Source organism: Podarcis cretensis (genome assembly GCF_951804945.1).
Source record: "Podarcis cretensis genome assembly, chromosome: 7".
NCBI lineage: Eukaryota > Metazoa > Chordata > Lepidosauria > Squamata > Lacertidae > Podarcis > Podarcis cretensis.
This window is the reverse complement of record NC_137176.1, coordinates 91,304,470-91,317,101: the sequence shown is the minus strand read 5'-3', so window position 1 is coordinate 91,317,101 and position 12,632 is coordinate 91,304,470. Positions and strand designations below refer to the sequence as shown.

The following is a 12,632-nucleotide window of genomic DNA, read 5'->3' as shown; positions in this document are numbered from 1 at the left end:
TTCTCACCCTTCCTTCCACAGGCGTTCCGGCCGTGTTCAGCACTGCCGCATTCACTCCCGGCAGGAAGCCGGCGCCACGAAGTTCTACCTGACGGACAACCTGGTCTTCGACAGCCTCTACAACCTCATCTGCCACTACCGCGAGGTGCCCCTACGCTGCAACGAGTTCGAGATGCGCCTGACGGACCCCGTGCCCCAGCCCAACGCCCACGAGAGCAAGGAGTGAGAAGCCTCGTCCCTCCTTCCCTCTTCCTCTCCTCTAACCCCGGAGACACGGGTCAAAAGCCCGGCTCTGGGCAGAATTTGCTGTGAGCGTTGGGCGAAGGTTTTTTAGGTGGACGCAGGGCCAGGGAGCAGAAGGCTGCACGTTCAGTCCCTGCTGGCATCTGCCTGAAATTCTAGAGGGCTGCTGCCAACCAGTGTTGGCAGAACTGAGCTAGATGGGCCAACAGTCGGTATACGTCCTGTGTGCCTCTGAGCATGTACAGAGAGCATTGCTTGCACCACTGTGTAGTGCATGGGGAGGCAAGCTAAGGCCCGGGGCTGGATCCGGCCCAATCGCCTTCTAAATCCAGCCCACGGACGTTCCGGGAATCAGCATGTTTTTACACGAGTAGAATGTGTCCTTTTATTTAAAATGCATCTCTGGGTTATTTGTGCGGCATAGGAATTCGTTCATTCCCCCCCCCATACTAGTCCGGCCCCCCACATGGTCTGAGGGACAGTGGACCGGACCCTTCCTGAAAAAGTTTGCTGACCCCTTAACTAAGGCATGGGTAGGCAACCTAAGGCCTGGGGGCCGGATCTGGCCCAATTGCCTTCTAAATCCAGCCCATGGACAGTCTGGGAATCAGCATGTTTTCAGATGAGCAGAATGTGTCCTTTTATTTAAAATGCATCTCTGGGTTATTTGTGGGGCATAGGAATTTGTTCATCCCCCCCCCCCCCCAAAAAAAATATAGTCCGGCCCCCCACAAGGTCTGAGGGACAGTGGACTGGCCCCCTACTGAAAAAGTTTGCTGACCCGTGGTGTAGTGATACCCAGGCTCCATGCATCTCGACTTACAGACCCCCCCCCCCAAAAAAAAAAATTCTGAAAAAGATAAAGCGGTGTGAAAATTAAAAACGAGTGAAAACCTTTACTTGGGTTCTATCTCCTTTTAAATTTGGGGGTGTTCCGAAAGGGGAGCAAAGGGGGGGGGACCCAGCTCAGGACTGCCTCGCAGCCCCCTTGCTTCACCTGGCTTCCAGAGCAACCGATCAGGATCACACCTGGCGGAGGCTGTACTGATGGAGTCTTCTGTCCCTGCCAGGTGGTACCATGCCAACCTCACCCGCCTGCAGGCGGAACACATGCTGATGAGAGTCCCGCGAGATGGAGCCTTCCTGGTGCGCAAGCGCGGCGAGCCCAACTCCTACGCCATCTCCTTCCGGTGAGCCTCTCCTTCGTCCGCCGGGTGCAGCGGGGGGGGGGGGGATGCGTGCCCAGAAACCCGCAGGAGAAAGTGCGCGCATGTGTGTCCCTACATGCACATGGTGTTACGTTTTGGTTCTGGGAGCTACTGAGGCTAAAAAGTGTCAGGGAAAGGGGTACTATACAGCAAAATAAGCTTGATTACCTCCTGGCTTTGAAGATTGCCTTTACTCTTTTTTTTTTTTTTAAATGATATTTATTAAATTTTCTTTTATTATTATTATTTTATTTATTTATTTATTTATTTATTTATACAACAAGAAAAAAAAACACAAAAAAACACAAATACCAAATTACACACAAATTACAAAAATAACCATAGCCACATAATTTTCTTGGCAAACAATAAAACATCTATTGGTCTTAACACTAAAGACCCAACTTCCCGTCTATTCCATATTTCAAATTCATGTTACTTACTGCCACTACACATTTTTTTCATAATTAAACTTATTCTCAATAAATCTAATTTCTTCTATCTACCTAGCAACTATCTTATTAAATTTTCCATTTTAACAATCCAATAAAACCACATTATAAAACATTACAAATTATCATACAATCAAAAAAATCTGAATACTCAATGCCAAATGACATATCTTTTGGGTGACCTCCCACGCTCTGAAGTTCAGGGAGTGATGATTTAATATTGTACTGCATTCCTTAATTAGTCAAATAGTCTCGGTAAACATTTCTGATGTCGACCCTTCATTTATTTTTAACAGCCTCTGAGTTTGTTTGACAAGCGGGTTAGTTCTTTGTAGTTTTGTGTGAAATGTTTTAATTCAGATTGCGTCTACCGTATTTTTCGCTCTATAAGACGCACCAGACCACAAGACACACCTAGTTTTTGGAGGAGGAAAACAAGAAAAAAAATATTCTGAATCTCAGAAGCCAGAACAGCAAGAGGGATCGCTACGCAGTGAAAGCAGCAATCCCTCTTGCTGTTCTGGCTTCTGTGATAGCTGCTGTCAGAGCTGCCTCTAGGTCCCAGCTCACAGAGGACCAACGCTAGGCTGTAGTAATGTACAAAAGTCTTTATTGAAGTTCAGTTTCCATTTCAAAGCCACAGCGTGCAGCCCTACGTCTTAAACCCTAGACCGGCGAAGTCCCGTCTGAGTCTCCTCCCCTCTGACACCAGTTTAAGATCCTAGCCCTGCTCCACCTCTTACGCTGCTCTCTCCTCCTCTGGGTCCTCCTGCCCACTGGGGCATTGCCCTTTCTGGACTCTTCCGACGCTGAGTCGCTTAGCTCCTCCCCCTCCCTCCGGCGGGCTTTAGGACCCGGTTCCCAATCCTCATTCTCTGCTGTCCCACGCTCCTGTACATTTGAACTTGCCTCTCGCGCCAACCCAGTGACCTTCCTCCTGACCGTTACACTACTTCTGTCACTGCTTCCCTCTTCCGGGATACTGGCCGGATCTGACCTCCCCTCCGTTGTCTGACTCTCCGATGGAGGCGTGGTCAGCCCTGCCTTATCTTCTCTCCCTGGTGGGGAATGCACTGGCCCCGATCCTTGGGACTCTTCCCCCCCACTCTGCTCTGGTGGGGAAGCTGGTCCTGATTTCCAGCTACTGCTCTGGGAGTCCCTGCTGCCCCCTTGCTCCTGGGGCATTCCCCTTGGGAACCCCCTACCCCTGGCCACTGGCGCCCCCTTCTGTGAATCTTCCGATTCGCTGGAGAGGCTCATGGAATCCCTCGGTCCACTGTCCTCTTCTCCTACGCTCCCCTCGGATTCTTCCCCTTCGCTCTCCATCTCCTCTCTTCCCTGTGCCTCTGCTCCTGAGCCCTTGACAGCTGCGCAGCCTGCATTCGCTCCATAAGATGCACACACATTTCCCCTTACTTTTTAGGAGGGAAAAAGTGAGTCTTATAGAGCAAATAATACGCTACTCTTCAGCTTTTTCTTCTCCCAAAGGTGTCCCGCAAGGCAGCGGGTACGGATTTTTCTTCGGAGTTTACTCCCAAATGAGCGTAGCTGCAAGGCAGTAGAGGTTTAGGGTCAGAGGTTTCCCTCTCCTAGGTGGGCCCCTTCCGCCCCTCGGGTAAACTCAGGTTTTGTTAACAAGGTGCAAAGAGCAACCTGTTTATTTCCATTGAGGAAACTCACTGATAGATTTGGGGGGGGTGTTAAAAATTCAAAGATCTTTATTGAAACTAAACATATACATAATAACCAAAATTCCCAATGATTCCCTCACATAAAATACAATATCTAAATTACAACAGCTACATAATTATACATTTAATTATAAAACCCACCCCCACCCTCTACTTCCCTCCACAGCAATTCGACTTCTTTATATTTCTTTCTACCTTTTCCCCCCTGCATTTTTTTGTTAAATTCTGATTTATCCTTCTTTCTTTATTGGTTTTGTTATTGCTTACATTTTTTATTCTAAGCCTATCAACATGTCATTTTTAGAACAATATCTTGACATATAATCTTCAAAATACTTCCCCTCCTTTCTTAACTTTTGATTTGATTGGTATCTTATAATTGAAGTTAATTTTGCCAATTCTATACACTCACTTAATTTACAAATCCACTCTTCCTTTGTTGGTATGGCCTGAGATTTCCATTTAGTAGCAATCACTACCCTGGCAGCTATTGTTGCATATAAAGAGACTGTGGGGTTTTTTCATATGTGGTATGTCTTTGCCCACCAACCCTAACAGATAAGCTTCGGGGTTTTTTATCAGGGTTTTTTTTGAGCATTTTCTTAAGTTCCTCATGTATTACAGTGGTGCCCCGCAAGACGAATGCCTCGCAAGACGAAAAACCCGCTAGATGAAAGGGTTTTCCGTTTTTCAATGCGCTTTGCAAGACGAATTTCCCTATGGGCTTGCTTCGCAAGACGAAAACGTCTTGCGAGTCTTGCGATTTTTTTTCTCTCCCCCCCCCCTTTTTCTAAGCTGCTAAGCCGCTAATAGCCTCTTAGCCGCTAAGACGCTAAGCCTTTAATAGCCGCTAATAGCGCTAATCCGCTAAGCCGCTGATAGGGTTGCTTCGCAAGACGAAAAAAACGCTAGACGAAGAGACTCACGGAATGGATTATTTTCGTCTTGCGAGGCACCACTGTATTCCCCAAAACTTCTTTATTTCCTTGCAACCCCAACCTTGGTGGGGGTTTTTTTTCCTTCCAGCATCTCCTGTAGCCAAGATGGTTCCAAACATCTTGCTCTGCTTTCCTTTGGACAAAGAGGGGGACTTGTCATAGGGCGCAAGCCCAGGTCCTCTATCCCTACTGCCCAGGCTTGCACCCCGGGGAGGCCACTTCCATGCTGCTAACGCTGCAAAAACAATGCAGGAAGCAGCAGTTACGAGTTGCGTGGCAAGTTCCCGCCTCGCTCCATAGAAATAAAGACACAGGACGTAAGAATTCAGGTTAATGGGTCGAATTAGGCCACAACTTTATTGATTACAGGAATTGAGCGGTATTGGCTTGGGCATTGGTCCGACAACTAACCGGCCTGGCCGGTGAGGGTTAACCACCAGTGGGAGGAGTCCTGCTGAGGCACGTCAACTAGGGCAGTGTTTCCCAACCTTGGGCCTCCAGCTGTTTTTGGACTACAACTCCCATCATCCCTAGCTAGCAAGACCAGTGGTCAGGGATGATGGGAATTGTAGTTCAAAAACAGCTGGAGGCTCAAGGTTGGGAAACACTGAACTAGGGCCTCCCCCGGGGTCACCGTGTGGGGGCGTGCCGAGGGCCCACACCTCCATAGGCTTAGGACGAGGCCACACCCCCCGGAATCCTTTACCAGACTACCCTTTATTTGGGAGGAGGTGATGCCGCTCCTTCTCCCCCTTCATCTGCATAACAATAGACTGTACCCCCACCAGTGCCTACCGCCAATACCGTGGAGTTGCGACGGATTGCTACGAGGTAGGCGAAAACCAAATGGCTGGAGCCAATCTGCCAGATGGAAAAATTCCTACCAGGCCCCTTGACGGCGACCAACCGAAGTTCATAGCAACGTCAGAGAACCTAGCCTAGCGGGTGGGAGGGAAGGGGAAACCAGGTCAGCTGCGGCACGGGAAAGAGGGCGGTCCTCAGCCGCGCCAGACCTAAGTAGGCGAGGCCACGCCTCCTGCACCAGCCGATTGGCTGGTGCGGGGTATGACGCATCCAAGGATTCCCTGCTATTGCGTGGGGCTGGAGCCAGCCCCCGCGAGTGTGGGGAGGGGCGTGAAGCCTGCAACCCCACCTCCTCCTTAGCTCGGAAGTAGATTTGCCGGCCTCTGCAGCCACAGCAGGCGCCGTGATTCTCCAGCGGTTTGGCTTCACCCTTGGAGGCGCACTCCATTGTCTCTCGAGACAGACGGACGCCAGCAGCGAGTGAAGATTGGCCTGGGAATGTAGGGGCGGTGTCCGGAGAATGTTGCAGGACCAAGTGGGGTGTCTCATGTTTGTGGAAAGAAATCCCCTGTTGTGGTTCTGGAAAATCAAGAGTTAACACTCCTGGAGCGTTCTGATTCACTGGCTGCATTGCCCACATGACCCAGGCATTTTTCCTTTGATCTGTGCTCTGTGGGAGCTGAGCACTCTGGAGAGCAGTTTGTCTGAGAATGTGAGCAAGGTTGTTGTTGTTTAGTCGTTTAGTCATGTCCGCCTCTTCATGACCCCCTGGACCAGAGCACGCCAGGCCCTCCAGTCTTCCACTGCCTCCCGCAGTTTGGTCAAACTCATGCTGGTAGCTTCGAGAACACTGTCCCACCATCTCGTCCTCTGTTGTCCCCTTCTCCTTGTGCCCTCTATCTTTCCCAACATCAGGATCTTTTCCAGGGAGTCTTCTCTTCTTATAAGGTGGCCAAAGTCTTGGAGCCTCAGCTTCAGGATCTGTCCTTCCAGTGAGCACTCAGGGCTGATTTCCTTCAGAATGGAGAGGTTTGATCTTCTTGCAGTCCATGGGACTCTCAAGAGTCTCCTCCAGCACCAGAATTCAAAAGCATCAATTCTTTGGCAATCAGCCTTCTTGATGGTCCAGCTCTCACTTCCATACATCACTACTGGGAAAACCATAGCTTTAACTATACGGACCTTTGTTGGCAAGGTGATGTCTCTGCTTTTTAAGATGCTGTCTAGGTTTGTCATTGCTTTTCTCCCAAGGAGCAGGCGTCTTTTAATTTCGTGACTGCTGTCACCATCTGCAGTGATCATGGAGCCCAAGAAAGTAAAATCTCTCACTGCCTCCATTTCTTCCCCTTCTATTTGCCAGGAGGTGATGGGACCAGTGGCCATGATCTTCGTTTTTTTGATGTTGAGCTTCATACCATATTTTGCGCTCTCCTCTTTCACCCTCAATAAAAGGTTCTTTAATTCCTCCTCACTGGTAGTTTCGTTTTTTGTTAGAGGCAGAAAGCTGCAAGCATGCAGCTAGACTCTAGGTTTTTCGTTTCTGTTTGTTATGCTTCTAAATAAAGAGTGTTAGATTAGAAGCACTGGTGTTGAGCTGAGTTATTGGAGACACCACGTTGACACAGACAAGCCATTTTACGCTGCTTGTGAACTGTGCTATTATCCGGCAACTGAGAAGAGTGGCAGCGCGCGAGTGGAAGCGTGTGGGCGCCACTGGAGTTTGTCGGAGTGGCAGTAAATTCAGATTTATTGCAGGGCCATTGCAGCAGACTCAGGGGTCAAAGGATTTACAACCCACAAACTTTAACATCCCCTCCCCGAAAAGGAAGTCTTTTTCCGTTCCTGCTCCAGACACTGATCTTGTCGAGATCCCTGCATTACAGCAGGGTTGAACCTTGGGATCCCTTCCGACTCTGTGATACCCCACTGCCCCTTTTCAGACAGACGGTCGCCAGAAATTGCCCCAAACGCACCCCGTGCAGAGTTTCGGAGCCCGACTGCTGAGCTCCTCCTCCTGTTTCATAGAATCATAGAATCATAGAGTTTGAAGAGACCACAAGGGCCATCGAGTCCAACCCCCTGCCAAGCAGGAAACACCATCAGAGCACTCCTGACATATGGTTGTCAAGCCTCTGCTTAAAGACCTCCAAAGAACGAGACTCCACCACACTCCTTGGCAGCAAATTCCACTGTCAAACAGCTCTTACTGTCAGGAAGTTCTTCCTAATGTTTAGGTGGAATCTTCTTTCTTGTAGTTTGGAACCATTGCTCCGTGTCCGCTTCTCTGGGGCAGCAGAAAACAACCTTTCTCCCTCCTCTATGTGACATCCTTTTATATATTTGAACATGGCTATCATATCACCCCTTAACCTCCTCTTCTCCAGGCTAAACATGCCCAGCTCCCTTAGCCGTTCCTCATAAGGCATCGTTTCCAGGCCTTTGACCATTTTGGTTGCCCTCCTCTGGACACGTTCAGAACCCTTTTCTGTATTTAGAACCCTTTTCTGTTTAGAACCCTTTTCTGTATTTTGATGCTCACATGCATCCCTCTGCATTTGAAACCTGCTGCTCCCCATCCCGAGTTTTGTGGGTTGTGGAACCATCCCAGCACCTCTGTTTTTTCTGGGCTCCTCTAACTGCAGGGCGGAAGGCAAGATCAAGCACTGCCGGATCCAGCAGGAGGGTCGTCTTTTCATGCTGGGCAGCTCGGCGGAGTTCGAGAGCCTCCTCGACTTGGTCAGCTACTACGAGAAGCACCCACTGTACCGCAAGATGAAGCTGCGCTACCCGATCAATGAGGAGACGCTGGAGAAGATGGGCACGGCGGTGAGGGGGCGCTGTCCTGGCTGGCAACCTGTAAGGCTGCCGTCACCCCCAACCAGGCACCTTCAGGTGTTTTGGACTACAACTCCCATCAGCCCTTGGGAGTTGTGGTACAAAACACCTGAAAGGCGCCCGGTTGGAGGGCAAAAGGTCCTTTAGAGCAGTGTTTCCCAACCTTGGGCCTCCAGCTGTTTTTGGACTACAACTCCCATCATCCCTAGCTAGCAAGACCAGTGGTCAGGGATGATGGGAATTGTAGTTCAAAAACAGCTGGAGGCCCAAGGTTGGGAAACACTGCTTTAGAAGATCTAGAAATCTCCTTAATGGAGCCCTTTGGGGGATAAGCAGATCTCAATGGTCCCCTTGTCCAAGGGCTTCTCACATTTCCAAACGGGGAAGATTTGCTTTGTAATAAACAAAAATCTGCCCTTTTTCCCTTATGGGGAACACAAGAGCCCATATAGAGTCCTTTGTAGGTTCTCCATCGGTTGGAGAAAATAAGAGAGGCCAACCAGAGAATATTGAGAAGCAAAGCAGCTAGTAAGCCTGATCTTTATTGAACTGTTGCAACAGGGTGCTTCGCTCACACGCAGGAAAGGAGGGGGAACCCAGAACAAAAGCGTGCCAGCCCTTATATAGACATTTTAAATTGCCCACCGTGCAGTCCAAGACCACCCCCAGAAACATCTTACATACATCACAGAAGGGGTGTAGCCCAAGACCACCCCCTCCCCAGATACATAATACCTACATTACAGAAAAGGCGGTCTACACCAGAAATCTGAGTGCGCTGTTTTATCTCCTGTCCGGCAGGTTACCTGTTAATGGTCACTTGATTGTATACCCTGGGGAGCCTGGCCAGTCTTTTGTAATGATAAATACTTAGTTCCTGAGCCAGCTCACAGTCTCACCCTATTCAAACACAGACAGGATTTGTGAAGGAAAAGACAATGGGGAGGTTTTTCCATTTTCCTTCGACCTTGCAGAGAAATATTTGAGGTCAATTTGGGAGGGACAAAATGGTTTCAGGACTTTTTCTGTGGGGTTTCAGACATGTGGTTTATATATCTATGTACGTGCTTGGTTGGTACATTTATGAACTATATATATATATGTGTGTGTGTGTGTGTGTGTGTGTATATATATGATCTTAAATTTTTTATATCATGCCCCTCTTGTTTTCTTCTACTTTCACCCCAAAACACGGGGAATATTCAGGGTGGGCAGGAGGGGGAGTGTGCCAAATTTCCTGAGTTTTCCTTCCATGCAGCAACAGGGGGTTTTCTCTGGTAGGACACCCCCAGGAGAAGTTCTCCGTGCCCGGCCATCGGGTGCCTTCAAGGCAAAGAGGCTCCCTTCTGCCTGACTGCCCTGATGGAAATTTCTGGGGCTTTTGGTGACTTCTCAATGGGGAGGGGGGAGCCAAGGCAGCTGCCAGCCGGGAGCAGAGAGGAGTTGGACCAGATGACGGTTTGGGTCCTATTTCAACTCTACAATTCTGTGATTCAGTGCTGGCTGTGACAGTGGGCCTCCCCTTCCCTACAGGAGTTGGACTATGGAGCGCTGTACGAGGTGCGGACCCCTCACTTCTACGTAGAAGCCAACAAGATGCCCACAGCCAGGGTAAGTGAGCAAGAAAGGCCCTTGGATGCTCTCTGCTCTTGGCTTGTTTCTAATTCTGAATACAGTGCTGCCTCGCAAGACGAAAAGAATCCGTTCCGCGATTCTCTTCGTCTAGCGGTTTTTTCGTCTTGCGAAGCAAGCCCATTGACGGCTTAGCGGATTAGCGCTATTAGCGGCCTAGCGGCTTAGCGGATCAGCAGATCAGCGGCTTAGAAAAAGGGGGGGAAAGGGGGAAAAAGTCGGAAAAACTCGCAAGACATTTCGTCTTGCGAAGCAAGCCCATAGGGAAATTCGTTTTGCGAAGCGCCTCCAAAACGGAAAACCCTTTCGTCTAGCGGATTTTCCGTCTTGCGAGGCGTTCGTCTTGCGGGGCACCACCCTCACAACCAGAAACAAATTTGGGGACTTCCCTGGCTTTCTTCTGGCCCACGGAGGACCAGTCTGGGTAGTTGGCCTTGGTGAAGACTTGACGTTTTCATCCCCAAAAAAGTTTTTGATTTGAATTTCTACTGAAATGAGACTGCATTTTAATGCTGTGCTTTAATCCTGTTTTTAAGTTGTATTTTAATCAATTGTTTTTATACCTGGTGTTAGCTGCCCTGAGCCCGATCTTGGCTGGGGAGGGCGGGGTATAAATAATAATTAGGGAAACACAGATGGAGGCTGCACGTAAAATCAGTTAAAATGAAATAGCTGTTCCATGTATTTCCTGAACTGAGAAGACACATTTCTCAGCAGCTTTTGCAGGTTTTGACCCGGATTTTTCTGTTGGCACAGAGTGTTCTCATAACTCCCTAGTCCTCATGGTTTTGGTGGAATAATAATCCTGGATTGGACAAGCGTTAGGGCTGTCACAAAGTATACTCTGGGCAACACGAATTTATTTGTGGCTGATAAATTACAGGGTGGGCAGAGGGAAACTCACCAATTCCAAACAACATATTTGCAAGCTTTCCTCTGCAGTCATAAAACTAAAATCTCGTCTAAAGCACACATATAACATTTTACTTGCTATTTATGTTATTAGTTAAGTTTACTTGTTTCCGTCAGAGCGCATAACAAAAACCACCACAGTAAAGATCCATCTACTTATGAAATTAAGACATGCATGTTTCCAGCACTGTCAGTGATTTAAGACACAATCCAGAACATGTGATTCTGGAAGCTATGTGCAAACCTTAGACAAAAGGTGTGTCCCGCAGCCGCCGTTTTCCTTGTGGTTTCTAGATCACCAGGATCAAGTGAAAGGCGAGCGCTGATATCAGCTGGAATCAAAGCATTGCCAAGGCTTTCCACAAAGAAAGCTTGAGATTTTGCTCCAGGGCTCAAATTCTGCCATTCATTCCCTGCCACATCAGAGCTCCAATTTTAGCAAACTGTGTCTGGACCACAGAAAGTTTATAGGGGGCTGAATCTCCTGGTCCCAGATAAGCGCTGGATAGGACTGCAAGTAGTTAAGGGAGAAATGAGACTTCTGGATACTGCCCAATTCCTCGTCCTTCCTTTATGAATCCTTTCCCTTGGCCCAGATCTCCCGTTAGCCTAGCAAAAGATGCACTCCAATGTATTTTAAAACCCCAACACTGGAAGTAAAATAAATAGTGCAGAACACACAAGGATTGGGCGGATGTAATCCGCACAGCTTTGTTTGCTCATTTGCAGTTTGCTCTTAATTTTGAGACTGCTGCTTTTAGCGCAAATGTGGCGATAACCTCTCTTGTCTGCATCTTTCTTTCTTTTTTGAAGATAATCTCTATTGATTTTATGACTACATACTATACATACAGGGATGCGGGTGGCGCTGTGGGTTAAACCTCAGAGCCTAGGACTTGCTGATCAGAAGGTCGGCGGTTTGAATCCCCTGCGACGGGGTGAGCTCCCGTTGTTCGGTCCCTGCTCCTGCCCACCTAGGAGTTTGAAAGCACGTCAAAGTGCAAATAGATAAATAGGTACCACTCTGGTGGGAAGGTAAACGGCGTTTCCATGCGCTGCTCTGGTTCGCCAGAAGCGGCTTAGTCATGCTGGCCACATGATCCAGAAGCTGTACGCCGGCTCTCTCGGCCAGTAAAGTGAGACGAGTGCTGCAACCCCAGAGTCGGCCACGACTGGACCTAATGGTCAGGGGTCCCTTTACCCTTTACCTTTACTATACGTACACACATTACGTACTTTACATTTACATTTACTCCTAAGAGTTGACTTTCCTCCTTCATCCTTCTGGCTTTTTTATGTCATCTCTAAGTTTTTTGCATTGTCTTTATCGATTTTGTATATTGTTGACCTTCTTTCAACTTTATCCGTACAGTGTCTATACACAAATAAATCTCTCTGTATATACACGTCTTGTCATTTGTCTATGTTCATTTACAGACACAATTAGTTACCTTGATTGTATTTTACATTTTAATTCCTATTGTCATTTAACATCCAGTAAAGTTTCTTTTAATTTCCCATCATGAGGTTTATTTCCATTCTACTGATTTCACTATTTCGCCTCATCCCTCTCTTGTCTGCATCTTAGTGCACAGTGAAGGCCTTGTATGACTACAAAGCCCAGCGGGAAGACGAACTGTCGTTCTGCAAGCAAGCCATTATTCACAACGTTGACAAGCAGGATGGAGGATGGTGAGTCCTGTAGTTTAGGGCTTTTTTTTTTTTTCTAGAAAAAGAAGCGCTGGAACTTTTGCTGATGACCATTGAAGTCCCTTCCAACTCTACAATTCTATGATTTTATGCTGCTCCCTCATTCCCGGCTGGCGGATCCCATCATGGAATCTCCTCCAACCTCGTGTAAGAGGAGGCAGGGAAACGAGAGATAAATCTCCCCTTTCCTGTCTCTCCTGCTTTTTC

The 12,632-nt window shown here is 48.2% G+C and overlaps 1 protein-coding gene across 1 annotated transcript in view; it reads left to right on the top strand.

The window, feature by feature from the left end:
• The window catches only part of LOC307220317 (1-phosphatidylinositol 4,5-bisphosphate phosphodiesterase gamma-1-like), a 95,612-nt gene that overhangs the window by 62,497 nt on the left and 20,483 nt on the right, over positions 1–12,632 (top strand). The window contains exons 16-20 of the mRNA XM_079984152.1: positions 22–222; positions 1,314–1,433; positions 7,979–8,162; positions 9,705–9,782; positions 12,304–12,407. Of these exons, the coding sequence (XP_079840278.1) occupies positions 22–222; positions 1,314–1,433; positions 7,979–8,162; positions 9,705–9,782; positions 12,304–12,407 (687 nt within the window). The remainder of the gene's footprint in view (positions 1–21; positions 223–1,313; positions 1,434–7,978; positions 8,163–9,704; positions 9,783–12,303; positions 12,408–12,632) is intronic.